The sequence below is a fragment of the Molossus molossus genome, unplaced genomic scaffold (genome assembly GCF_014108415.1).
Source record: "Molossus molossus isolate mMolMol1 unplaced genomic scaffold, mMolMol1.p scaffold_m16_p_7, whole genome shotgun sequence".
Taxonomy (NCBI): Eukaryota; Metazoa; Chordata; class Mammalia; order Chiroptera; family Molossidae; genus Molossus; species Molossus molossus.
The window spans coordinates 75,239,357-75,267,294 of NW_023425401.1; the positions used below are offsets into that span (position 1 = coordinate 75,239,357).

A 27,938-nucleotide genomic window follows, 5' to 3' on the forward strand; every position below is an offset into this window, starting at 1 on the left:
ATTGATGGTTGTGATTTAGTAGTCATTACATATTATTTATTATTTTGTGATTGTAATAAGATAGAGAATAATAGTTTTTCTTTCTTTTTTTAATTTGAGAAGGATTCTGGGATCACCTAATTCTATCACCGATAAGGAAACCAACACATGATAAAACTGTTTCGTAATAAATATTTAGATCATTAAGAACTTTATTTTCATCTTAGTAGAAAGTCATTACTAAATCTGTGTGTGTGGACCACATAACAATTTCATTTATTCAGTGGAGGATTGAGAGGTTCTCAGTTTAGCACTTGAATATTGGACATAATTCAAATGTAAGTCAAGTGTGTCTAGAGGCTTTATTCATACCTATTTTCTTTTAGTCAGCAATGCTTCATAATGCCCTGGTTTCATGAATTAATTTTAATAGAATTATACTTGAACAGTGCAAAATTATATAATTAATTTCATTCAGCTTCAATTAAAGTTACTAATTGAATTAAGCCTACTAGCATGACACCTGGCGGCAGTCAGCTACATAACAGGAATAGCAAGTAATGTTGGACTTTGCTGGTGAGAGATTTCACGTGTACGAGTGAGTTTATATAAAAATCTTTTCTGTTAATAATCTCAGAAAGGCCTTGCATTGACAGTAGTAGTGGAAAGATACCTGGAGTTATTTACAAAAGTAAAGATTTCAATTGAAAATAACATTTCAGGAAGTTTAAATTTTCTCTAAGATAATGCTGTGTAAATGTTACATAAATCTAGAACATATTGGTTTAACAAGTTTCTAATTTATATTTTACTGCTATCTGAATATGGTTTGGCTTTTCAAAAATACTAAGCATTGAAGACCCTATTTTTTTGGAGTTCTTAGCCTCTGGGTTTAGTCCTAAGTCCTTCTATTTTCGTGTGTTAAAATGTGTTTCATGTCAGAATTTTCAGTTGTTGTGAAATCCCCATGGTACATGACAAATTTTGCATGTGCAGAAAAACTGTTCCTTCCAACGGAACTGTTAATACAGTTGACTAATAACTTCTGTTTGAATCTCTTTCTTACCTTGCTTCCATGGCTTGATATCACCAAGCTTCTCTTCCTTCTTTCATCTTTCTAATTGTGCAGACCCACTTGATACACTTCTTTTCATATATTCACTCTTTTGGTGAGCATAGTCATTTGGACGGCTTTAGCAATCGAATTTAGGAAGATGACTGTTTCTAGCTATAATTTTATGATTTACAAATTCAAATATCCAACACTAAACTCATCCACTGAATTTAAATTCCATGGAGGCCTGGGTTGCATCTAATTCATTGTACCCCCACTGCCTAGCACATTGCCTAAACATCTGCTCTGTACCAGGTTTTCTTTGTCAAAGCCATACTAAGACAACTCAGTTACCTCTAATCCCATCTTCCAGATTATCTATGCAAGCCTCTAGTTATTTTCTCACATCTACCCTCTTTCCCATCTTGTTATCCAGTTGATTAAACTCTCATCAACTTCTACCTGGACTATGCCAAGTCCCCCCCCCCCCCCCTTTTTTTTATTCTCCCTGTTACACCCATACTCTGGTGATTTTCAAGGATATAAATTCAGTGGAATCACATAGGCACCCCTCCCCTAATTTGAAATGCAGTCTTTGGTGATGGCGCCTAGAAATCTGTGTTTTAAAAGGTTGCCCAAGTTAGTTCAAATGCAGGCAGGGTTGAGAACCACTAGTGTATACATATTTATTAATCTTCCTAATACATAGCTTAGATTAGGCGATTCATAAAGCTTCAATGGCTAATTTTACTTTTAAATTAGGTCTGGATTTCTCACCTTAACATAAAAATGTCCATTCTCTGTCTCTATTCAAACCTTTACTATCCTGTCTCCTAATGTCCCTCTTAAAGTACTTCAGTCCAGAGTTGGAACCATTCCCCAAGTGTCTGCTGTTGGAGTTTGCTCATGCTCTTTTCCACCTGGAATAGCTTTTTTCCCATCTTTATTTTTAGAATTTCCATTAATCTTTTCTTTTTGAATCCCCACTAATTTTTTAAAGATCATTGAACACCTTTAGTGCTCTGGACCTTTCATCACATGCATTTTACCTTGTGTTATAGTTTGCTGTTTGCCTGAGTTATGTTTCCAATAAGCTTTCCACCTGAGAATGCTTAAATGCATGTATAGATCCCTCATCCTAAACACCCTTTCTCTTTGAGAATTTATAACACAATCCTTGACTCTTTCCCATGTTTCTATGAAGAAAACTGTACCTCCTCACTTCTCCTTCAAATACAGGCTGACTTTCATCTCTACCCCTTATTTAAAGTATCTTCTCTTTTAGTGCTTCCCCTACTGTTCCCACTTTCTACATGTATGGACTTACTTTCATCCTTGATGTAACCTTCCACATTTCTCTTTCATGGCAGATCACTTGCCATGTTCTGATAATTTGTTTATGATAATCCTGGCAGATAATTTTTACTGTAAACATCTCTGTTTCTTAAATTCTAGGCATGCAGTAGGTGCTCAGTCAATGTTATTGAGTCATTATGTATACAATAGTCAATAGAGGTACTGCTCCAATTTTCTTAAAATTTGGCAGACTTAGAAGCATTTAGGGGGAAAAATCTATGAAATGGAAAATAGAAAAAGGTATACAATATTTAATGGTAATAAATATATATTTTTTTATTCAGATAAATGTGATGAAGAAAATACGGAGAGAGCCACCAATAGCTCTTTCACACATGGAGATATCCAAGACCAGTTCATTTGGGGAAATAATTCAGAGGATGAACTCATCAGAAGTAAGTACTTTTAGAGAAAATTGCAGTGATTTGGAGATGACTGTTAAAATATGCTCTGAATTAATTGTACCCTATCATTTTGCTAAAAATCTATAAATCAGAATTTTCAGAATTTATATGAAAGTGTTTTCACAAGAATTTTACAATCTAGGGCTAGAACTAGGATATAAATAATACTCTGTCAGTTTTCATACTTTCTTTAGAAAAGAAGAATTTATTGACCTGTAAATTATGTTCTCAGTTCTGAGAGAAATTTAGACAAAACTTAATTTCTTCTCGAGCAGTGAGCAAATGAAAAGCAGACAATTCTAAGTGGACTGTGAGACTAGAAAGGTAAAGGCAGAGCTAAAGGACAATAAATAGTGCTTTGATAATTCCATTTGGTCTCTTGTCTTTTAAGCCAAAAGATTCCAAACTCTTTTTTACAATTAACATTTTTATCACTCCTTGTGTTTTTAATTCTCTTCCTCTTCTTAAGATTACTGCGTACAATATATACAAAAGCTTTGTCATATTTTTTATTTTACTCTGGGAATGCCTGGGAATAGCAGAGTCTTTTGAGTGCTGTTTAAGAATGCTGATTTCCCATCAGGTTCTTCTCTGGAGCTCAGATTCTGGTCACTAAGTTCTCTAAGGTGGGTTCAAGATGAATTTACCATATAATAAATTCTTCTCTGTAGTAATGTGTAAGTGTAAAGGTCACTACTGTGCCACACCTAAAAGAGCATAGGAGTATATATTTTAGAATTCTCATTCATGGTAACCAAATTTCCATGTCTTATTATATTCCCAGAACAGACAGGAAAATAATTCTTGTTTGGAAATCAAGCATTATTTTAAAATTTAATTCTTCAGTTCAGATAACTTCATAATAGAGACCCTTTCTTGGGCTACATATTACATATACTTTGAATCTTGGAATGTTTCTTTTCCTCTCTAGAATGCCCATTATCTGTCCTTAACAGAAAAACTGAAGAAAGCAAAAATAAAAGGGAAAAATGAACTTAGTAGAAAACATAAAATAACAATAAAAACACTATTGAAGGAAATTTCAAGATTTCAAACAAAACTCTAAAGAAAAATGAAAAAATCTTTTGTCTCAGAGAATGGAATTGGAAGGAAATTAGGTTCAGAACATTGAGAGGAGCAAAATTTATGTAGCTTTTTCCAAAGAATCAAATACACATTATTTCGAATAAACATTTATTCGCCCCTCCCCCATGTATCTCTTGAGACAGGCTAGTAAGTCAGGACAAGTGGAATAGGGAAACTGAGACAGATAGTTAAACAGCAGTTTGCAGCCATGTGGTAAATCCTATCTTCCCTAAACCAGGGATAGTTAAGAGTAATTGGTTTGCACTTCTATATAAATGTTGACTCTGCTGTTTTGAAACATAGTTTTGTGAGATACTGATGTATTTTGTCTGTGATTTCCTAACAGCCAGAGAGTTAGTGAGAGCTAGAAGAAGTCTTAGAAACAATTTTATTTCCACCTTGGGGAGCATGATTGTTTTCTCTCTTTTTTTTTCTAGTCATGTAATTTTAAGTGTGTGTGTTTCATTTAATTGATTTAGTTCCCTACTTTCCCTTCCCAAAGCCTACACTAAAGGAAATACAAATCAGTACTTTTTTTTATCTTCACGTGAGGAAATTTTTGCATTTATCTTCAGATAAGAAGGGAGAGAGGGAAGAGAGAGACCGAGAACCATTGATGCGAGAGAGACACATCATTTGGTTGCCACACACACAACCCCAACCAGGGCCGGGACAAACTACAACTGAGGTACGTGCCCTTAGTGGGAACGGAACCCAGGACTTTCTGGTCCACGGGCCAACGCTCTAAACGCTGAGCCAAACTGGCCAGGGCTAAATGAGTACTCTTAAGACAAAAACCAAATATAAGCACTATTGCAAAAGGATTTGGAGAGTCATATTTAATGTGTCAAAATTTTTTGTGCTCTTTGATGAAACTCATTTTAGCCATAGAATTTGTACCATTAAGGGGAATGGATTTAAAATGAACTCTCTCTGTTGCTGATATTAATTAAGTTTACAGTGATACAAATATTATAAATTGCATGAAATTGTTTTTTTATTGGGATAATGAAGCCTGTACCATGGACACTGGTTTCATGCATTTGGGAACAAGTATCTAGTTTCCTACCAATATTCACTGAAGGAATGCAGAGAGAGAGAAGGAAAGAGAAAGATATTTATTGTCTCATCTGAGAAGGCTGCTGGAAAAACTTACAGGTGAATTGATATACAAAAGATAATGACAGAAATGCTGCTCCTGCCTGAAACATAAGCTGGCAATAAATTCCAAATGTTTGTGGTTTACATTGGACTCTGAATTCTGTTAACAAATTTCAAAAACTACATTTTTGTTATTTTCCTTCTCACATTTTTCCAGACAAAGGCAATTTTATTGGGTCTACAGAAAGATTTGATATCTGGATTTGCTGAAATGGATCATTTTATGTCATCTTTAAACCTGACTCAAGTCGGGATAGCATTTGAAAGTTTGATCTTGTCATAGCTTCTGCTGTTCTAACTCCCTAATATGAAACTCTACAAAGCTGCCCGAATTTCCTTTTTTAGCCTTTCTTGTAGAGTGTTCGGCCATCTCTATATAATTTAATTTGTGTCTCTCTTAACTCTGCAGTTAGGGAGATGAGTGTTTTCCGCTTGGTCCAAATCTAGCAAAATTTTGGGGCCAAATCTTTTGTAATAACAACAGGTCCTGAAAAGAAGGCTCTGGGCTAGAGTGTTACCAGAAAGGGGACCTGGCCCTGAAAGGGGGTCTGGACCTAGGGCCAATCAGTAATGTGTGAGGTTCTGGACTTTATGTAGGAAAAGTTTCACAATGTGAGTCCAGGTGAATTTTAGAGGATGTTTATTAAAGTTGAGTACAGTGAAACAAGAAAGGGCTGGGGAAATAAGTCTGGGCTGGTATGCTTTGGCTCACTCTGAAGTCAGAACAAAGGAGGCCTTGGGGAGAGGTTCAGGGGCTTTGTCTGGGACAGCCTGCTGCTGCCCATTGTTGCCCTGGTTGCAAGCCTTGTGGGTCTGCTAGGGTTTAGTAGATGCATGCCTGTGGAGGAAGTGTGGAGGGGGAGGGTGGGTCATGCTCCTGGGAAGGAGAGTGCACTGGGACATTTGTTTTTAGGGATTTTAAAGGCTGGGCCTTTAGGCGAGGTCCTATGGGAAGATCGCTATAGAATATTCATCAGCTTTATGCTGATATATGAAAATGAGGGGTTTTTTTTAACTTCATCTGTTCTTGGGTGTAGTTGGTAAATGGTACTAATTGGATTTCTGCTATCTGTTCCCTGAGTAGGGCAATTTAAACTATTTACCCTCTGGTTGGGTAGGAGAGGTGCAAACCATTTACTCTTAACTATTCCTGGTTTAGAGAAGATAGTTTTTACCAGATGGCTGCAAACTGCTGTTTAACTATCTGTATCAGTTTCCCTATTCCACTTGTCCTGGCTTACTGGCCTGTCTCAAGAGATACATGGGAGAGGAGCGAAACATCTGTGGTGAGTTAGGATCAGACTGACTGCCATTCTAGGAGTCCTTTGTGGCTCCCCAAGCACCATGGAAGAGGCGGACAGCTGGCTCTCATGGAATTGATTTTAGTGTTCCTGCTGTAGTGTGAGGTTAACTGGATGGAGGGATCAGCCGAAAAATGAGGGCAGCTGGAGTGTGGGAACGTTTTCAAATGTACAACCCACTCTTTTTCCAAGATTTCATGGGACAGTTCAGCTGCATAAGCAAGCAGTGAAGGAGAGTGGCTCTGTTTAATATGACTTCTTTTCCTCTATTCTTGAGAGTTCTTAGGGAGGGCTGACAGCTAACATCTCCTTGTCCCGGATGCCTGCTGCCTTCTTTGTTGGACATTTAAGACATAATTTATAGGGGACTGTTAGCTGTCAGCATGATGAGGCTGTTTTTACTTTTCTGAGAATAACTGAGCTCTGGAAAGGCAAGGGAGTGGCTGCTTTGGAAATTGTATTCTAATTAAAGGGTGTAGTCTCAGGTCTCATAAAGGAGATCCAAGCTGAGAATTATTTCCAAATTATTCTGTGAACTTTAACCCTGACCTCAGTGGACCACCCACTTGTGGCTCACATTTGGTTCCTGCTCCACACAGAAGTTTAAGCTTTGTCTGTGTTTCCTGATCCGTCTAGAAAACATTGCAGGTGGCAGACCTGAGGTACTGTGCTCTTAGGGCCTGGATTCCAAATTGGTTGCCCTTGACTTGCTAATTTGTCAGAAAGAATCCTTTCTGGAAACTATAAATAAAAGAGGAAATCCATGTGGAATCAAACATTTTAAAGACATAGGCCATACATACAGTCTGGGCAGAAAATGTACATTGTGATTTTCTTTCCTATGAAATTTAAATCAAAAAGACAATCCTAATCACTCATGTTTGTTAAGAAAACAAAACAAAACTAAATAAAATCAGTAAAGATATAAAAACTAAATGGAAGTATTATGAGAAAACTTTATAATTGGAAGTTATAAATAGAACATTTTTTCATTATAAATGTTTATTCTTTTTACAGTGTAAAAAGGTTTTTATATTCTGAGAATATATTTTGCTCTATAATTTAATTTCTGGAATGGGGATTACATGTTAGAGTTTATAAGGACATCTTTCAATAGGAACACTAGTTAAGACTTTGGCTTTTCTTGTCATATTAGCATATATGATGAAGTATATTATTCGGAACTATGTCTTGTTTTAATAATCACTGTGCCTTTGACTTAGTTAAAAAAATGTTGCAGAGAAATAGCACCCTCAGTTAACATTAATTTTTAAATTTAACTCATAATATGGATAAACTGATAACAGGCAATAGGCAACAATTCATGTTTTCATTAGACTAGAAAAGGAATAAAAGTAACATGATCTCAGTCTTTGGGGGATTTCTAAGGTAGGAAGGAGTGTAGTGTGTGTGTGTGTGTGTGTGTGTGTGTGTGTGTGTCTTCCTATGTTTCTACTCATAGGTATGTGTAATCTTTTCCTTTAATATAGGTCAAATTCTACTATTCTAATTATTTCATATGGAGAGCTTACATTTTCTTTGTTCCTCTTTATAAAGTGCCTCAGGTCTCTAGCTCAGATTTTTCTAGGTCTTTCTGAAAATTCTTACTATTTAACTTTATCCTTGGACATTGCTTTTATATAAATGTCTCCTAATTAAAAATGTCATTACTTAACTGCAGAAATTTTCCTTAGCTTCTCTTTTGAAATAAATTTCCCGTTAAATTAAACTATTTTGTTCACCTAATTCTCTCCTTTGTGATTTTGTAGAATTCCCAAGATCTGAAGCAAAGTTAGAATGTTCTATTTAAATGGTAATCCCCATTCTATTTAACCCATTTATTCATTTTGAAGATATTTTAGCTCTCATAATAGTAAGAACTTTATTTGGAGGTAGAATGCAAGCACTCGTTCTTTAATTCACATGGCTTCCTTTTCATGGAGCCAATGCATAATGCTTTTTTACTCATCCTTCTACTTGAAACCTTTTTCTCGGCATCCACTGAGTTTCCTCTCAACATCAACAGGCTCCATTATTAGAAATACTATAATTTATTTTCCTAGCTTTTGCCAGCTTATCACTAATCACCTCTTAATGAATACCATTTTATCACTTTAGGGATTGACACCTCTAACTAGAGAAAGAAAGGCAGATAGCTAGCTACTCAGGTGTACAATTTATATAGTTGCTACTCCTTTTAACACCTTTTATCTTCCTTTAACTCTTTGTTAACAGATTCTTTCCCTCTCATCTCTCTCCACGTCTCATCTAACATTTTACATCCCAGCTTCCACAAAACTTCCTCAGCTCTCCTCAAACTGACCAGTTTCTGTCTTACCTCAAACCTATAGATGTATGGTCCTTTTGCTCAAAACACTCTGACCCCACCCACTACCTTGCTCTTCTTGGGTTGACTAACTACTTTAGATATCATCATAGACATAATTTCTGCTAGAAAACCCTCTCTGACTGCTCCTTCATACAAGAATATAGCAGCCTATACTTCCCATCATAGCACTTATAACATTCATTAGCATTTCAAGAGGAACTGCCTGTCTTTTCCAATAGACTGTAAACTCTGAATGCAGAGACAACACCTGTAATGTTCATCACTGTATCCCCACCATAACACTGTGTAAGCACACTTTAAGTACTCCCTCTTAATGTAACTGATTTTTTATTCAGTTTTCAAAGTTACATTTTGACTTTTAATCCTGAAAGTTCACTATAACAACATATTCTTCAAAAAATAATTTATGTGCAAATTGTGTTCAGATCCAGGAAGTTTGAGGTTTGAGAACTAAAATTATCTAGATCACAGCATTTACCATCTTAATCATTGAATGTTATTTATTTCTTCTGTGGTTAGCATATTGAGAGTGATCTCAAAACTAGTTCCCAGACCCCAGCTTTTCCCTGAGGCTTGAAGAACTCCCAAATGGAAATAGAATAAATCTGGGTCCCTCACTGAGCCTTCATCCACCACTTGTACTTCAATACCATCTTACCTCTTCTAATAAAGATCAAATAATTTTAGGAATATCAGGAAGGCACTGAAAATCTTTGACAAACTATAGAAAGATATAGATTGGAAATTGAATGAGTCATGATACATGATAAGAGTGAATGGTAAATAAATTAGAATAATGATATTAAAAGTAATAAGAACAGTAGTAATAATATACATTGAACTTTATAGTGTACAAAGCATTTAAAAACCAATTTAGAAAGGCAGAGAAAGATATGAGTAGGAAGGAGGGAGAGAAGTAAGGAAGGTGGGATGGTAGGGAGTAAGCAAGGGATGGAGAGATGAAGAGATGGAACTAAAGTAGTCTAAAACTTTTTCTTACAGTTAGAAAAGAAAAATTAAGAATAAGAGTGCAAAAAAGGCCCTCAATAAAGTATCATTCCTCCCCACTTCCGTAGATAATGTTATCCAGAGCACGGCTATCAGTTCACTGAGAACTCGACAGAATAGCTTTATCAGTGAATAACAGTCAAACTAAGGATTTGATTGCTTTAATTTCATTAGGTCATCTGTAAATACTGAAACTTGACATGAATGAACTTGTGTGGCTTGGAAGTAAGAAGAGGGTTAGAAGAAATAATGAGAAAAATGTAGTGATTTAGAATCTTTGTCATAGAACCTTAAAGTCTGAAATAATGGAAGCAACATGTATAAAACATCTCTTCTCTCCCCTCATTAATTCGGTACACTTAAGGCATCATTTATTAAGCATAAACCATGTAATATCCACCGTGATATTTGCTGTGTACATAAATATCTAACAAAGGTCTCAGAAAACCTGATCTGTGTATCCAGAATGTCTAGACATATAACCCAATGGAACAATGAACGGTATCTATATCTAAATCTATATCTATATCTATATCTTATATCTATATCTATATCTATATCTATCTATATATCATATATATGTGTATATATATATATATATCTCAAAACTGATATTTGAGCCCAAGAACAATAATAAGGGAAACTAATAAATTTATAGAGTATTTGCTTACTTAGCTCTCTACTAATTAGCACAAAGTATACATTATGTATAATCCTCAAAAATCACATTGGAGTATAAAGTATTAGTACCTCCACTTTAAAAATGAGGATGTAGGGTTCAAGGACATTAGTCAACTTGCCCAATACCTGTAGTCCTAACACATCCAGGGTTTGAATCCTGGCAGTTGGATTCCATTGGTCTCCAGGACCCTAAACTTAAGATGTACAAAACAAAAGATGGGCAATGGTTCTCTCCAGCTTCTCGGGCAGAACATGGATGTGCATGGGACATTGCACCTTGAGAAAGGAGTAGTAAGTTAGGAAACTTGAGCTCCATTCTAGAACACAGCCTAGTGGTTGACTAGCAAGACAGGAAGCCATCAAAAATGGCTTATGATTATCCACCCAACCCTGAAACCTAACCATGAGATAGGTTTTGGAATAATTGATGGTTAAAGATTCCTCTTTAACAGTAATTATTAAGTAATCTGAACCACAGCCACATAACTGTTTAGTTAGCATAATGAAAAACAAAATTTTTCTGAGAGACAAATGGAGAAGGAAAATACACTGAGATGAAAGTTACGTGTCTTACTCCCAAGATGGGCTCCCAAAATGAATGAGCATGAAGTATTAGGGAAAGAATCTTAGATTACCTAAGAAATGTAACACAAAAGCTACATCTTCCAGCCTTACTAGGTGATACTAATCTGATGGGGCTTGTTTATGGGAAGAACTGAAAGCAGTTCTCCCAGCTGGGAGACTTGCATTAATCCAAATGAGAAAGGAAGGTGTCTTGGACTGAAGTACTGGCAGGTAGGATTGCCAGAGCAGGAAATTGGTGGCCTCAGCTTTTTATGGGGTATAATCAATAAGACATATGGGTAAGGGAATGGCAGGTGCTAAATAGGAGGCTAAAATTTTTAGTTTGGACAAGTGATGAAAGGATAATGGGGCAAAGTATTTAAGAACATAGTCTAAAGAGAGTTTGTAGTGAAAAGTGGCAGGCATCAGCCCTGGCCGGTATGGCTCAGCGGTTAGAGTGTCAGCCCAGAGAGACCTGGGTTCAGTTCCCGCTAAGGGCTCATACCCTGGTTGCAGTTTGTCCCCCGCCCAGGTTGGGGTCATGTGGGTGGCAACCAGTTGATGTGTCTCTCTCACATCAATGTTTCTCTCTCTTTCTTCCTTTCTTTCTCCCTCTTGCTCTATCTGAAGATGAATGCAAAAATGTCCTCAGTTGAGGATAAAAAAAGAAAGAAAGGTGGTAGACATCAGATGGTTAGAAAAGGAAGTAAACAAAAGGAAGGGTATTATAAATAAGAAAAAAACCCGAGGGCTAACAATTCCTAAAAGTTTTTGTTCTTTAGGAAACAAAACAGGTATAGATACAGTAAGTGAATGGGATAAGTGGAAAGAGAATATGGATTATGAAAATTAGAAATGTGAATTTAAGATTTCTGAGATGGCGCAATCTCAGGTGAGGAATAGGCCCAACGTATATGGTCATGAGGTTTAGTGACTGAAATAGCTTCTCTTATATTCAGAGTGCTAGATTTGGAAGAGGTTTTGGAAGCTTCATAAAAATTGCCATATTTAGCAGGTGGGGATATAAATCCAGAAGTTATCCCTAATCAACATGACTAATAGAGTGAAGTCTGGAGCTTTACCTATGTTCTTCTGTGTGTGTGTCCAAATATCTTGAATTCTTCATTGAACCTTAATGGTTTAGCAGCCAACCAGTTCTTTGCTTTGTTCTAGCATTAGTCACTTGAATGAAGTAGTAATTTGATATTCTCTAGAGCTGAGGACCCTGAAAAGAATGAATAATAATACATATTGTTTGAAGAGCTTGGTTTTCTTTATTGTAAGATTCTAAAAGGTCTTCTCCACTTAGTTCAGTAGACATGCAAAATTGGGATTTTTAGAAAAGATATATATATCAGTATGTGTGTGTATTTGTTTTTTTTCTTTTTTTTTTATCCTCACCAGAGGATATTTTTCCATTTTTTGTACAGATAGAATGGGAGGGAGAGAGAGGAAGGGAGAGAGAGAGAGAAACATCGACGCGAAGGGACACATCGAGTGGCTGCCACCCGCACGACCAACCAGGGCCGGGGACAAACTGCAACCGAAGTATGTGCCCTTAGCGGGAACCGAACCCGGGTCTCTCCGGACCGCAGGCCGACGCTCTAACCGCTGAGCCAAACTGACCAGGGCTGTTTTTTTTCTTAATGGATTATGTCTTTTCACAATAGTTCTAGGGAGTTATGTGAAATTGGGGACATATTAGTGAAGAAAATTTTCACTTAATATTCTGCTTACTTTCTTCTATATTGTCTATTTTTCCCCCATGAGGTGAATTGTTTTGTTATATTAAAAGCAATAAAACTTATAAAGGAAATTCTTCATATAACAAAAATTATCACACTGAGAGGCCCAACTTCTTAAAGCCTCATTAGAACCTAGTCATCTGTAAGAAATGTTTCAGGTCACAGGTAAGCCAGGAGATTGTTTCCTTCACATTCTGCAGAAGATAGGACCAGCTACATAATTTTGGAGGTAGAGAACAGTGCAAAATGAGAATACAGAGCCACTTGTTAAAATTTTTTAAATTTTTTTTTGTAAATCTTTATTGTTGAATGTATTACAGATGTTCCTCATTTTCCCCCCACTGACCCCCTCCTCCCCTCTCCCGCCCCCCTCCCGCCTTTTCCCACACTATTTTCTGTGTCCATTGGTTATGCATATGAGTTCTTTGGTTTATTTCTTCCCACCCCCAACCCCTTTCCCTTTGAGGTTTGTCAGTCTAGCAATGAATTTGTACATCTTAATCTCTTCACCATTTTCAAACCCATTCCCTCAAACCCCCCTCCCATCTGGCAACCAACAAAATGTTCTCTGTATCTATGAGAATGTTTCTGTTCTGCCTGTTCATTTTGTTTGTAGATTCCATTGTCGATAGATATGTACTCATTGCCATTTTATTTGTTCATATATTTTATCTTTTTCTTAAAAAAAAACGCTTCAACATTTTATATAATAATGGTTTGGTGGTGATGAACTCCTTTAACTTTTTCTTGTCTGGGAAACTTTTCATACGGCCATCGATTCTAAATGACAGCTTTGGCCCTGGCCAGTTTGGCTAAATGACAGCTTTGCAGGATAGAGCAATCTTGTTTGTAGGTTCTTGCTTTTCATCACTCTGAATATTTCTTGCCACTCCCTTCTGGCCTGCAGAGTGTCTTTTGAGAAATCAGCTGACAGCCTTATGGGAACTCCCTTGTAGGCAACTAACTGCTTTTCTCTTGCTGCTTTTAAGATTGTCTCTTTGTCTTGAACCTTTTGCATTTTGATGATGATGTGTCTTGGTGTGGGCCTCTTGGGGTTCATCTTGTTTGGGACTCTCTGTGCTTCCTGGACTTGTATGTCTGTTTCCTTCACCAAGTTAGGGAAGTTTTCTGCCATTGTTTCAAATGGGTTTTCAATTTCTTGTCCTCTCTCTTCTCCTTCTGGCACCCCCAAGATGCGATTGTTGGCACGCTTGAAATTGTCCCAGAGGCTCCTTACACTATCCTCATTTTTTTGGATTCTTTTTTCTTTTTGCTGTTCTGATTGGGCGTTTTTTGCTTCCTTATATTCCAAATCAATGGTTTGCTTCTTGGATTTACGTACTCTACTGTTGAATCTGTGTAAATTATTCTTTATTTCAGTTAATGCCTCCTTCATTTCTCACTGTGCATCCATCATTTCTGACTGGTCCTTTTTTATGCTCTTGAGGACCTCACTAAGTTCATTGAGGTTCTCACTAAGTTCATTGAGCATCCTTATAAGCAGTATTTTGAACTCAGCATCAGTTAGGTTGCTTATCTCCATTTCGCTTAGTTCTTTTCTTGGGGTTTTGTTCTGTTCTTTCATTTGGGACCTGTTTTTTGTCTCCTCATTTTGGCTGCCTCCCTGTGTTTGTTTGTGTATTACTTAACCTGTTAACCAGGGAATTCCCTTTTTACTGTATGCAACCTTTGACATATTTACACATCCCGCTCGGTTAACAGGTTGAGGGAGAGGTATGAGGCTACCTGAGACCAGATGCTGCTTGTTTGAAAGGATTTAGAAAAACCTGAAGCAGGATCCAAGACGGGCCAATCCTATGGTTAAGCAATTGGCAACCACTTGGGTGGCCTGAAAGTTGGGTGGGGCAGGGCCTCAGGGAATCACCAGGGTGGGGCAAACAGTGTAAGCCAGTTGCTGGAGTCCCAAATATGGGGACTGTCTGCCGCCCCAGGGAAGGGCTTACCAAAGGAACAAAGGCCTCTGACAGCACGTTTGTCCTGGAGAAAGCCCCCTCTCTAGCCCTGCTCCAATGCCAAACAGCTCAGTTCATCCCTGTATGTCTCTGGTGCCCCTCGAGTTGCCTCCCCTCTAAGCTTAGAGGAAGTGAGTCTGATTAAGTCCATGTTGGCCCTTTAAGGAGCTGCCTGGGGCTCCAGCTGCCTCAGCCTCCCTGAGCCTCAGTTCCCGCTGGTTTTTCCGGCCAGAAGTTATGGGGACTTTTCTTCCTGGCACTGAAACCCTGAGCGGGGTGTCTGGTGTGGGACAGGGACCCCTCAGTCCTCAGGGAGGACCTTCCCAGCCGAGGTATTCCTGATTTTTATCCGCCACATGTGGGTGTGGGACCAGCCCCTTGCGCCTCTGCCCCTCCTACCAGTCTAGATGTGGCTGCTGCTTTAATTTTGTAGTTGTAGGACTTCCATTCAGCTTGATTTCAGGTGGTTTTGAATGATGGTTGTTCTCTAGTTTAGTTGTAACTTTGATGTGGTTGTGGGAGGATGCGATACCGCATTTACCTCCGCTACCATCTTGACTGGAAGTCAAAAATTTTTAAGTTTTAAGATGGCAAGAGCAGACATTAAGCAAAGTGCAGGGCCCTTCTAAGCACAATCATGCAGTCCATGAAGCTAAGGCTGGCTGGAGTCATTTAAGGAGTAGGGATTCAATTCTGGTAAAGAATACCTTGCACCTATTTTATAATTTTTTTTTTTTTTGTTAAGTCCCTGAAATTCAAGAATGAAGGAGTTCTTTATGGGCTTGGCAAATCAGTTGATTTGTTAGTCACAATCATGAATAGTTTGTATAGCTGTATGAAACAACTGTGATGTGGCAGACTCTTGAAGGCAGTAGTTTCTGCTTTTATCCGGCCCAGACGGGGTGAGACTGTGCTAGCTCCGTAGGCACTGTAGGGTGAAGGGATGTATCAGAATGAGGAGCAGTGGTGGACTTCCTTCTCCACTACTTTCAGAATCTCCATTATCCCTTTACCATAGCATAGCTGTGAGTCAGTACTACTACTAGCCCAGTATTTCTTTCAAGGAGTCCTTCAGGACTTGGTGGTAAATCCATGCTCCACTGGAAGCTGGATTCTTCCTAAATCCCCGAGTTCTGCAGCAAGACACACAGCAGACAGAGAAATCTTTTTTAAAGCCCTCAATACTGGTATTAGAGTTGGATATTGTAGTAAGTGAACCGCAGAAGAGAGTGGGTAGAGAAATTGGTTCTGCGGTGGAACATTATTTAATTAAATATATTTTCCATGCCTTTTAAGGACTTGGACTGGGAAATTTAAGGGGGAAAAAAAAAAGATTCCCTCCATCTCAAGTTGTCACATATAATTGAGTCATGCTGATGTGATTGTTAAAAAAGACCATACATCTCATCTATGGATGCTACCCATCATTCCTGTCTTTATGAAAAAGATATTAATGTATCATCTATGTAGAGGCCTAGCTTTGCAGGTTATATCCTCCATATTCCTTCAGCCTACAAAGGTGCTGTCATAATCACAAAGGTGATAATAATGTTGGCAGCAGCAGTGATAATAACATATCCATCGAACGGTATGATCATGTGTAATTATCATTTTCCTACTATTTCTTTGAATTAGGTTCTTATTGCACTTCTTTCATATTCAGTACATTTTCAAAAGTTTTATCAAATAGCTCAATATGAATATTTACTATTAGAAATGTAAATTAAACCCATATTCTTACAGATTTAGGTTTTCAATATTTTTTACTTTAGCTAGTTGAAGATGGTTGGTTGATTTTTGGTCTGACTTTACGTTTTGAAAGAAACAGAACAAAAGCTATTCAATATTTTTTATTTAAATATTCATAAACTTGACTTTTAATTTTAAACAAAAGGAATTATTTTATATTAAGTTTTAAATATTTTCCAATTATGTGTGTGTGTGTGTGTGTGTGTGTGTATATATATATATAAAACAAGTATTTTTATAGAGGTTCAAATAATATTGACTTTTTCCATGAAGTCCAAATTTTCTTGAACTAATTCAAGGCAGGGCATACATTTTCAGGCTATAAAATTTGACTATTTCAATATTAAATTTGAAACTACCAATCCAATACATAGAAAGTTGATGTGAAGTGATGTTCGTAATACAGTGATTCCCATGGAACATTGAAAATCAAATGGCAGAACCTTAAATCAGCGAGTCAGTCATTGTATGAAGTATGAAGTGGTGTTGAGTGTGATGTTGCTGTGACTCTTTATTCATGCCTTCTCCTTCACTTTCTAGCATAACCTGTTTGATCCCTAACTAGTATATTAATTGTCCTCTAAGTCAAGACTTCCTAGTGTTTGATGTAGATTATTAAAAACTTTCTTTGAAATCACATCGATTCTCACCTTCTTTAACCCTAAAGACCTTATATCTATTTCATTTTAACCATCTCACAAATATGGACACACCTTGGACCTTGTTATCACAGAGATATGCTTTATTCTAAGATTTTAAAATCAGAAAGTAATGTTCTCTTTGTTTCCTGGTCTTTGCTTTAATAATTATGTTTAATCTTCTGTGTTCTTTTCCCAATATTAGCTTATTTCCTTCTTAACTTCACCTGCCTTTTTTCCATGGCCATCCAAGAGGACATACAAATGATCTTTCATTGTCTCCCTAAATTCTGTGACCTTATGCTATATCTGCCAAGCTTCTGCCGAAACAAAGGGAACAGATCAAACCATCAGTCTTCTCAGTTGAGTTTCCAAGGGATGTGGATCTCAGAGAAAAAATGTTATATAACAGACAGACTAACGCTAGTATAAATGTGTATTCTCTAATCTTAATCGAGTCATCTTTACTATTCACCTATATTTTCATTTCTAGTTGATTTCCTCTTTTGGTCCCTTGTTGCCTTCTGATTTTATGACATTGTTTTATAAAGACTCAGATTATATTCTAATTCCTTCATCACAGAAACATTTGAAGTTATATTAACACCAGCTCCTGGGTACATGGGTATATTAACACCAGTTCTGGGGTACATGGCTGATACCTTAGCACATGTTGATCTCTGCCCTGTAAAGGTTAAATACAACTAAAATAGTCTTTAGAACTTGATACATTACTTTTCCCAATTTGTCTAGTGACCTGAATCCTCACTCTTTCTGTAGCATTGGATACGATGTGTTTATTGCTTGAATTTCATTCCTCTTCTGCCATCTTCCTCTCTCTTTCTACTTCTCTAGCCACACTGGCTTCCTCTCAGTGCCACCAGTGCCTGGAGTTTCTTTCTGTCTCTGGGTTTTGTTTTTTTTTTATCCTCACCCAATGAAATTTTTCCATTTTTTGTTCAGGTAGAGTGAGAGGGAGAGAGAAGAACAGAGAGAGAGAGAGAGAGAAACATCGATGTGAAGGGACACATCGAGTGGCTGCCACCCGCACAACCAACCAGGGCCGGGGACAAACTGCAACCGGACAAACTGCAACCGAGGCATGCGCCCTTAGCGGGACCGAACCCGGGTCTCTCAGGACCGCAGGCCGACGCTCTAACCACTGACCCATACCGGCCAGGGCGTGTCTCTGGGTTTTTGCATACCAGGCCTCCTTTCAGGTTTAATTGTCACTTCCAAAGAGAACCCTTCCCAGACCTCATAATCTAAAAGGAATTTCTCTATTTCTCATAGAACCCTTTTCTTCCTAGATGTTGTCATGATTTTAAATTTATTATTACTATTAAAAAATTTTTTTTTCTTTATTGATTTTAGAGAGAGAGGAATGGAGAGGGAGAGAGAGACAGAAACATCGATGAGAGAGAACATTGATTGGCTGCCTCCTGCATTTACCTCACTGGGGATTTGGCCCACAACCTGGGCATGTCCTGACCAGGAATCGAACCAGCAACCTCTTGGTGCATGGGTCGATGCTCAACCACTGAGCCACACCTGCTGGGCTAAATTTATTTTTTTACATATCTAATATCTTCTGGCTTTAAATTGCATCCCCAGCAGTTAGCATCATTCCAGGACCACAGTAAACTTTCAGTAGACTATTTAAGATTATTGGCTGTGGGAATAAAATAAATTATGCTTTTTTCCTCCACTACTTTCTTTTTTTATTTTTATTTTTTTATTAATTAATTTTGTTACAGATGTTTCTCCTTTTTCCCCCTCTGATTCCCCCAACCCCCTCCCTCACTGCCCTTTCCCCAGCTTTGTTGTCCATGTCCATTGTTCATGCATGCATACATACATATATGTTCTGTGGTTCATCTCTCCCACACCACCACCTCTTCTGGGGATTGTCAGTATGTATCCCACTCCCCAATCTCTGGGACTACCCCATTCCTCAGACTGTTATGTTCATTATATTCCACAAATAAGTGATATCATATGATACTTGTATTTCTCTGTTTGGCTTGTTTGACTTAGGATGATACTTTCCAGGTCCCTCCATGTCATCTCAAAGGATAAGAGATCTTTCTTTCTTACAGCTGCGTAGTACTCCATTGTGTATATGTACCACAGCTTTTTTATCCATTCGTCTACGGATGGACACTTGGGCTGTTTTCAGATCTTAGCTATTTTAAATAGTGCTGCTACAAACATGGGGGTACATATATTCTTTCTGATTGGTGTTTCAGGCTTCTTAGGGTATATTCCTAGAAGTGGGATCACTGGGTCAAATGGATGTTCAATTTTTAGTATTTTGAGGTAACACCATATTGTTTTCCAGAGTGGCTGCACCAGTCTGCATTCCCAACAGCAGTGTACTAGAGTCCCCTTTTCTCCACACCCTCGCCAACACTTGTTGTTTGATGATTTGTTGATGGCGGCCATTCTGACAGGTGTGAGGTGATACCTCGTTGTTTTAATTTGCATCTCTCTGATGATTAATGATGTCGAGCATTTCTTCATATGTCTCTTGGCCATTTGTATGTCCTCTTTGGAGAGGTGTCTATTTAGTTTCTCTGCCCATTTTTTAATTGGGTTCTTTGTCTTGCTTTTGTTGAGTTGTATGAGCACTCTATATATATTGGAAATTAACTGTATCTGATATATCATTGGCAATTATACTCTCCCATACAGTAGGTAGCCTTTTTGTTTTGATGATTGTATCTTTTGCTGTGCAGAAGCTTTTGAGTTTGATGTAGTCCCATGTGTTCATTTTCTCCTTTGTTTCTATTGCCTTAGGTTATGTATCAGTGAAAATTCTGCTGCGTATGATGTCTGAAATTTTGTTTCCTACAGTTTCTTCTAGGATTTTTATGGATTCATGAGTCACATTTAAGTCTTTTAGCCATTTTGAGTTTATTCTTGTGTAGGGTGTAAGTTGATGGTCTAGTTTCATTTTTCTGCATGTAGCTGTTCAATTTTCCCAACATCATTTATTAAAGAGGCTGTCATTACTCCACTGTATGCTCTTGTCACCTTTGTCAAATATTAATTGAGCATATTGCCTTGGGTCCATTTCTGGGTTCTCTGTTCTGTTACATTGGCCTATATGCCTGTTCTTGTGCCAGTACCTGGCTGTTTTGATTACAGTGGCTTTGTGGTATAACCTGAAATCTGGTAATGTTATCCCTCCAACTGTGTCCTTCTTTTTCAAGATTGCTGTGGCTATTCGAGGTCTTTTTTGGTTCCATATGAACTTTTGAAGTACTTGTTCTAATTCTGTGAAGTATGCTGTTGGTATTTTGATGGGGATTGCATTGAATCTATAGATTGCTTTGGGTAATATGGACATTTTAATGATGTTAATTCTTCCAATCCATGAACAGGGTATGAGCTTCCACTTTTTTACATCTTTCTCTATTTTTTCAATGACCTGTAGTTTTCTACGAATAGGTCCTTTATTTTTTTGGTTAAGTTTATTCCTAGATATCTTAATTTTTTTGCCGCAATAGTAAATGGGATTGTTTTCTTAGTTTCTCTTTCTGTGAGTTCATCCTTGGTGTATAAGCATACAATCGATTTCTTGACGTTAATTTTGTATTCTGCTACTTTGTCAAATTCATTTATTAAGTCTAGTAAATTTTTGATGGAGTCTTTGGTGTTTTCTACGTATGTCATGTGCAAATAATGACAGTGTCACTTCCTCCTTTCCAATTTAGATCCCTTTTATTTTTTCTTCCTGTCTGATTGCTGTGGCTAAGACTTCCAGGACTATGTTAAATAAGAGTGGTGAAAGTGGGAATCCTTGCCTTGTTCCTGTTCTTAAGGGAAATGCTTTTAGTTTTTGCACATTGAGTATGATGTTGGCTGTAGGTCTTTCATATGTGGTCTTTATTATTTCGAGATATGATCTCTCTATTCCCACATTGCTGAGTGTTTTGATCAGAAATGGATGCTGGATTTTGCCGAAGGCTTTTGCGGCATCTATTGATATGATCATGTGGTTTTTATTCTTCATTTGATTTATGTGGTGTATCACGTTTATTGATTTGTGAATATTGTACCAGTCTTGCATACCTGGGATGATTCCCACTTGGTCATAGTGGATAATTTTTTTGGTGTATTGCCGAATCCGATTTGCTAGTATTTTGTTCAGGATTTTGGCGTCTATGTTCATCAGGGATATTGGCCTGTAGTTTTCTTTCTTTGTAGTGTCTTTCTGGTTTTGGAGTTAGAATTATGCTGGCTTCATAAAACAATTTTGGAAGTCTTCCTTCTTCTTGAATTTTTTGAAATAGTTTGAGGAGAATGGGTGTTAGTTCTTCTTTGAATGTTCAGTACAACTCCCCCGTGAAGCCATCTGGGCCTGGGCTTTTGTTTGCTGGGAGAGTCTTGATTACATCTTCAATTTCTTCTGTTGTTATTGGTCTGTTCAAGTTTTCTCTCTCTTCCTGGTCCAGTTTTGGGAAACTGTTTCTAGAAATTTGTCCATTTCACCAATATTGTCTAATTTGTTGCCATATAATTGTTTGTAGTAGTTGTTAATGATCTTTTGTATTTCTGTGGTGTCAGTTGTTACTTCTCTTTCATTTCTGCTTTTGTTTACTTGGGCTCTCTCTCTCTCAGTTTCTGGTTGAGTCTAGCTAAGGATCCATCAGTCTTGTTTATCTTTTGAAATCCAGCTCTTTGTTTGATTGATCCTTTGAATAATTGTTTTTTGGTCTCTATGTTGTTTATTTTTGCTGTGATCTTTACTATTCCGTTCCTTCTACTTGCTCTGGGGTTTTCTTTTTGTTTGCTCTCTAGTTCTTTAAGTTGTGAGGTTAGATAGTCTATTAGAGATTTTTCTTGTTTTTTGAGGTAGGCCTGTAGTGCTATGAACTTCCCTCTCAGAACTGCTTTCACTGCATCCCATAGATTTTGTGTTCTTCTGTCTTCATTTTCATTGGTTTCCCGGAAGTTTTTTATTTTTTCCTCGATTTCCTCGGTAACCTACTCATTGTTTAATAACATGCTATTTAGCTTCCATGTGTTCAAATGTCTTTGTATGTTCTTGCAGTTGATTTCTAGTTTCATGCCATTGTGATTCCATAAGATGCTTGATATGATTTCAGTCTTCATGAACTTGTAGAGACTTAGTTTGTGCCCTAACATGTGGTCTGTATTTGAGAATGTTTCATATGCATTTGAGGAAAATGTGAATTCTGTAGTTTTGGGGTGTAATTCTCTGTCGATATCTATTAAATCCATTTGGTCTAGTGCTTCATTTAGAGTCTCTGTTTCCTTGCTAATTTTTGTCTAGAGGATTTATCCAGTGATGTCAGCGGGGTGTTGAAGTCCCCTGCTTTTTTGTATTGCTATCGATTTCTCCTTTGGAATCCTCCAGAAGATTTTTAATATATTTTGGTGCTCCTATATTTTATTCAGTGCATATATGTTTACCAAGGTTATATCTTCCTGTTGGATAGATCCTTTCAATATTATGTAGTGGCCTTCTTTGTCTCTAGTTATGGCCTTCATTTTGAAATCTATTTTATCAGATATGAGTATTGCTACCCCAGCTTTTTTCCCCTTTATGTGGAGGTGGCAGGACCCAGCTGAGGTCGCTGGTCCCAGCCGAGGACGTAGCACCAGCTGAGGCGGCCACAGGTTCCAGCCGAGGCCACAGGACCCCGCTGAGGGCGCAGCTTCCAGCCGAATCTGCTGGTCCCAGCCGAGGGCATAGCACCCAGCCGAGGTCGCAGGACCTAGCCAAGGTGGCCGCTTGTTCCAGCTGAGGGCACAGCTTCTTTCCGAGGCCCCTGGTCCCAGCCAAAAGCGTAGCACTTAGCCGAGGTCCCAGCCGAGGCGGTCGCTGGTCCCAGTCGAGGGTGCAGCTTCCAGCCGAGGCCGCTGGTCCCAGCCCAGGCCGCTATCGACCGTGTGCTCCCGGCCCCCTCTCGCGTCCTCGCAAGCCTACCAGGATTGAGTCAGTGTCCCTGGTTATTTGGTCCTTCAAGCTGCGTTTTGGTTGCCCCTTCTTGACAATTTGTCTTTATTTTCATTGTAATTCCAGTTTGGTCCTGGGAGATGGTCTGTGTAGCTTTTATTCACTCCAGCGCTATTTTTGTTCTCCATCTGATTTTTAGTTACCCTTTCGGTTTCGCTATCCCTTCTTTCCAACCACAAGGAATTTCTCTTAGTCTTGTATTTCAGGCCCCTATTTGGACGCCACTTGTTGTGGTGAGGGTCTGTGAAATGAACAAAAAACACAAACACACACACACACATAGACAGACAAGACTGCAGCCCTCCACTACTTTCTTTCATCAACTTTTGCCACAGTGAAAATGCATCCCTTGCACTTCCCACTACGTGTCTAGTATTTTCATTCTCCCAAACTTCACTCATTTTACTTCTCCTCACATCTCCTGACATATGAGAAGGCCGTCTGTGATTTCTCCCTCCTCTGGATTTGTGGTGTTTATCTTCATCTCTCCTAAAGGACTCATTAATTTCATCATAATAGTGCACATTGTGATGGGCTTCTTTCCGTCACTGAACTGAAGGCCCTTTAGAGGCAGAATTGACATCTCATTCAGCTCTGTAGCCCACACAGTGTATAGCCCAGGGCCATGCACTGAGTTTGTTCCTAATACTTATATGTTAATTGTTGAATAAATGAAAATCTGTACTTTTTGACTACATTTAGCTTCTCTGTAGGAGACTGACAGTTTTGAAATGGTTAAGATGTAGTAATTTGCCTTAAAATGTGGATTGAGTATCTTTGCTTCTCTTAAGGAGCTAATTTTCTCAATCTACAGTTCATTCATATCAAAGGATGCTTTTTTATTAGTAATATTAACGTTATTACTTAGAGCTTTTTATAGTTACTTAAAATTTTTAAATTGATGATCTAACTTGGCCCATCAGGAACTTTGGCAGATGGGATACGTATTAGCTACAGATGATACTGTGGTCAGAAAAGTCAAGCAGTTGGTCGACTGCTCTACAGCTAATGTCCTGATTATCCAGCATTGAGTCTCAAATCAGGAGTGGATTGGAGGGAAGAGTAGAGACTTAGAGATTGCATTAAAATCACAGGGGAATTGGCAGTTTTTCCAAATTATTACCTAATTTAAAGCCCAAAATTCTAATATATTTTCCTAGTTAGAAATTATTGCCATTCTACCACTATTAATGATGTGAGTATATCCTGCCTTTGTGTTGGATTGGAAAAATGTTGGGAAAATTGCAATATACTATACTCCTTCAGAATTTCATCTTTGTTGTGATAAATTCAAAACAATTTCTGCTCTTAATATATACTTGATATTTTAGAAAAAGGGCTTTTTAGTTTTCAGAACTATTTACTCATTGCGTCTATGAGAACTTGGTCACATTCTACCACAGAGAATTTTAGCTTTTCTTTTTGTGGTATGACTCTATACATTTACTCTAAGTTTTATAATATTGGAAAAAAAAACTATTATAATTTTTACTTGCAGCCTTGTTAAATGGCACAATGACGTTGGTGGCACAATGAAAGGACTTTAATATGTAAAACTGGATGTCCCTATATGGAATTATTTTATTATATTAGGAACATTGATTTATAAACCAAAATAAGTCTTATGTTATATATGAGTCACTTTTTTTTAAGAATGAAAGTGATTTGCCTATTTTTCTGAAGAATTATAAATGTCTACTTGTTTCATCTTCTTTTGACACTCTGTTTAGAATTGGAGTAAACTGTCTGTTTAAGTTAAAAAATCTCTGGAATAAGCAGCTTTCTAATCAAGTGTTTGTAGATATAAAGAATATTTCTCTATTATAGCTGAAGTTCTTGGAATAAAGCAAAGTTTCTTATAATAGAGATATAGTTTACCTAAGAGTCATATTAATAAGTAAAAAAAAAAATCACCTTTTTGAATAATATATGAATTCACATGGTCTCAGTGGTATCTAGGCATTTGGGACAATACATAATTAGTTTGAATTCCCTTTGAGAGGGACATGTGGATGTTAAAATAAATTGCTGATGAAGTATATACTTTGGAGAACAGTGTATTTCAAAACTTTATGCGATATCAGCTCTTTCAGAGGTATGGACGTATAGCATTACACTGAGAAGATTTATTAGGGGCAGTTTTAAACCATTCTTACTGTATAAAAGTTTAGAGTTTGCTCACTTAGTACTAGTTACTAAAAGAAGAAAAATAACACATATTTATAGGCCCGCTGGGAAAACATTAGCTCTATACAACTGCGGCAATATTGTCTGCAGCCAAAAAACATAATAATCATTTGCTTGTATAATGATAATCAGTATCACAATATTTAAGCATTTAAAACGATTTGGCCATTTAATTATTAAGAGTTGTTCTTTTACAAAGCATTGAATGATGGATCTTCTCCAGGAAAATCAGCACTTACAGAGTAAGAAGAATTAGAATTGTGAAATATATATATTCCATGGGAGGAAGGGAGGAACAGAGTTTTGAATAAATTTATTTTATTTTATTTTATTATTATTATTATTATTTTTTAAATTTTATTTTTGTTATAGATGTTTCTCCTTTTTTACCCCATTGACACCCTCCTCCCCATCCCCGCCACCCTGTCCCCAGCTTTGTTGTCCATGTCCATTGGTTATGCATACATGCATATAATAAGTTCTGTGGTTTATCTCTTCCCACCCCCCACCACCTCCTCTTCTGAGGGTTGTCAGTCTGTACCCTACTTCCATGTTTCTGGGTCTACCCTTAGAATAAATTGATTTTAATAAGTAAAAGTGAAAACTGCCTCTATAGAAGGAATTACTTTGCTAACAGGAATAAATATTCCAAACTAAATTGTGCTTGCCTTATAGAATATCTAATCATTCTTACCTTGAAGAGAGTTCCATCAAAACTTCCAGTTTCATCATGGGAAATAGGCTATAATATACACAGTACATGTACTATAAAATCTCATGCAAGCACAGTTTACTATCTACTGCTGGGTTTTTCAGACACAGAAATAAAATACTGTATCTTGTCATGTTTTCCATTCTGAAATTGGTGTAGTTTATTATTATTTTGAATATGTTCAAAAGTTTTCTTTCTGAGAAACAGAAACCTTTACATAGCCAAGGATTCTAATACTCCTTACTCAGCATTTTTCTCAGGTTTCTTTATTTGGGTAAACATTGAGTACATGATCAGTTTCTTGTCCCCCTTAAGCCTATAGTAAGCAAGGGGGTTGTTATAACACTCACTGGGAAGAAGTCTTCAATTTAGTTTGTTTTTTGATGACATCTACAGTGTTAAAGTAAAAATATATAGGAAAAATGATGGCAACGGGCAGGACTGAAGTAAGGATGAGTGTAAGAGAGTGAGCGAGTGTGAGAGAGTGAATGGATGTGAGTGTGGACAAGCAACCGTGAGCAGTGCAGAAACGTGGGGCAGAGGGTTCCTGTGCTGTGGACAGGGAGCAGGCAGCCACCATGGTGAGCAGTTCGTCAGGGTGCTTCTCCCTGTGCAGCCAGAGACCCCACCATTTTGGAGTATCCCTAGTCTTTTCTGGGAGGAGGCAGTGGGAGCGGATAGATCCCAGTTACCTGAGCCTACCAGGGCACCTTGCACCATTGGACCAGTGGACCCCGTTGTGTCAACACAGACCAGTACACAGTAGTGGTGCTGTCAAGGTGCCTGCTGAGGAAGCCCCAAGTAGCTGGGCGCCCAGAACCATCCCCCACAGCAGCAGCCTGACCAGAGCTGAGACATACCCCCATCAACAGAGGTTTGAGAGCAGACATCCCTCCCCAGGCAGCGGCAGCAGCAGCAGCATGGATCGGCAGCTGAGACCCATCCCCAACAACAGCAGCAGAAGGTGAGCAGGAGCTGACATTAGGCAGCAGGGATCCCCAGGCCCCAGCAGTGGGAACCACGGTTCATGGCTCCAGTGGGGCCCATGCAGTCCAGCTGCCCAAGGCTCTGGCAGGGCCCACGGCCCCAGCAACAGCGTCTACCAGGACAGACCAATACCAGGCACCAATAGTCAGTCCTCAAGGACCCACAACAGGCAAGAGGTTCCGTGCACCAGAACAGTCTGGGAGGCACAGTGGCCTTATTTGATACACACTGATGTCCCTACATATCCCAACATCCCTCACCAAGACTAGAACTACCAGACGGCTAAAATGAGGAGACAGAGAAACAACACCCAAATGAAAGAAAAGGAGAAATCATTAGAAAAAGAACTACGTGAAATGGAAGAAAGTAATTTGTCAGAAAAAGAATTCAAAGCAATGATTTTTAGGGTGCCCAAACAATTCAGTGAGAACTACAAGCAACTTAATGAGAATTATAAAGAGCTCAGCGGGAACTATATCAACTCAAAAAAAGAGGTAGAAGCTATGAATAAAAATCGAGAGGAAATAAAGAACGACATAGCTGATATTAAAAATACCATAGAAGGGTTCAGTAGTAGATTAGAAGTAGCTGGAGAACAAATCAGCAAGTTACAAGACAAGGTAAGAAAAAACACGCAAATATAGCAGCAAATGGGGAAAAATATTAAAGAACAGGAGGAAAGTTTAAGGGACCTTTGAGACAATACAAAACAAAGCAACATTTGTATCACAGGGTAACCAGAAGGAGAAGAATCAGAGAAAGGACTAGAGAACCTGTTTGAAGAAATAACAGAAAACTTCCTTAATTTGGTGAAGGAAAAAGTTACACAAGTCTAGGAAATACAGAGAGTCCCAAGCAAGATGAACCTCAAAAGACCCACAGCTAGACACTTCATAATTAAAATGGCACACATTAAAGACAAAGAAAGAATCATAAAGGAAGCAACAGAGAGACAGAATGTTCCTTACAAGGGAGCTCCCATTAGACTGGTAGCTGATTTTTTTAATAGAAACA

The 27,938-nt window shown here is 38.0% G+C and overlaps 1 protein-coding gene across 2 annotated transcripts in view; it reads left to right on the forward strand.

The window, feature by feature from the left end:
* The window catches only part of MDFIC (MyoD family inhibitor domain containing), a 131,048-nt gene that overhangs the window by 18,613 nt on the left and 84,497 nt on the right, over positions 1-27,938 (forward strand). For both annotated transcript variants that reach the window (XM_036247248.1, XM_036247249.1), the window contains exon 3: positions 2,674-2,784. In XM_036247248.1, coding sequence (XP_036103141.1) covers positions 2,674-2,784 — 111 coding nt within the window. The remainder of the gene's footprint in view (positions 1-2,673; positions 2,785-27,938) is intronic.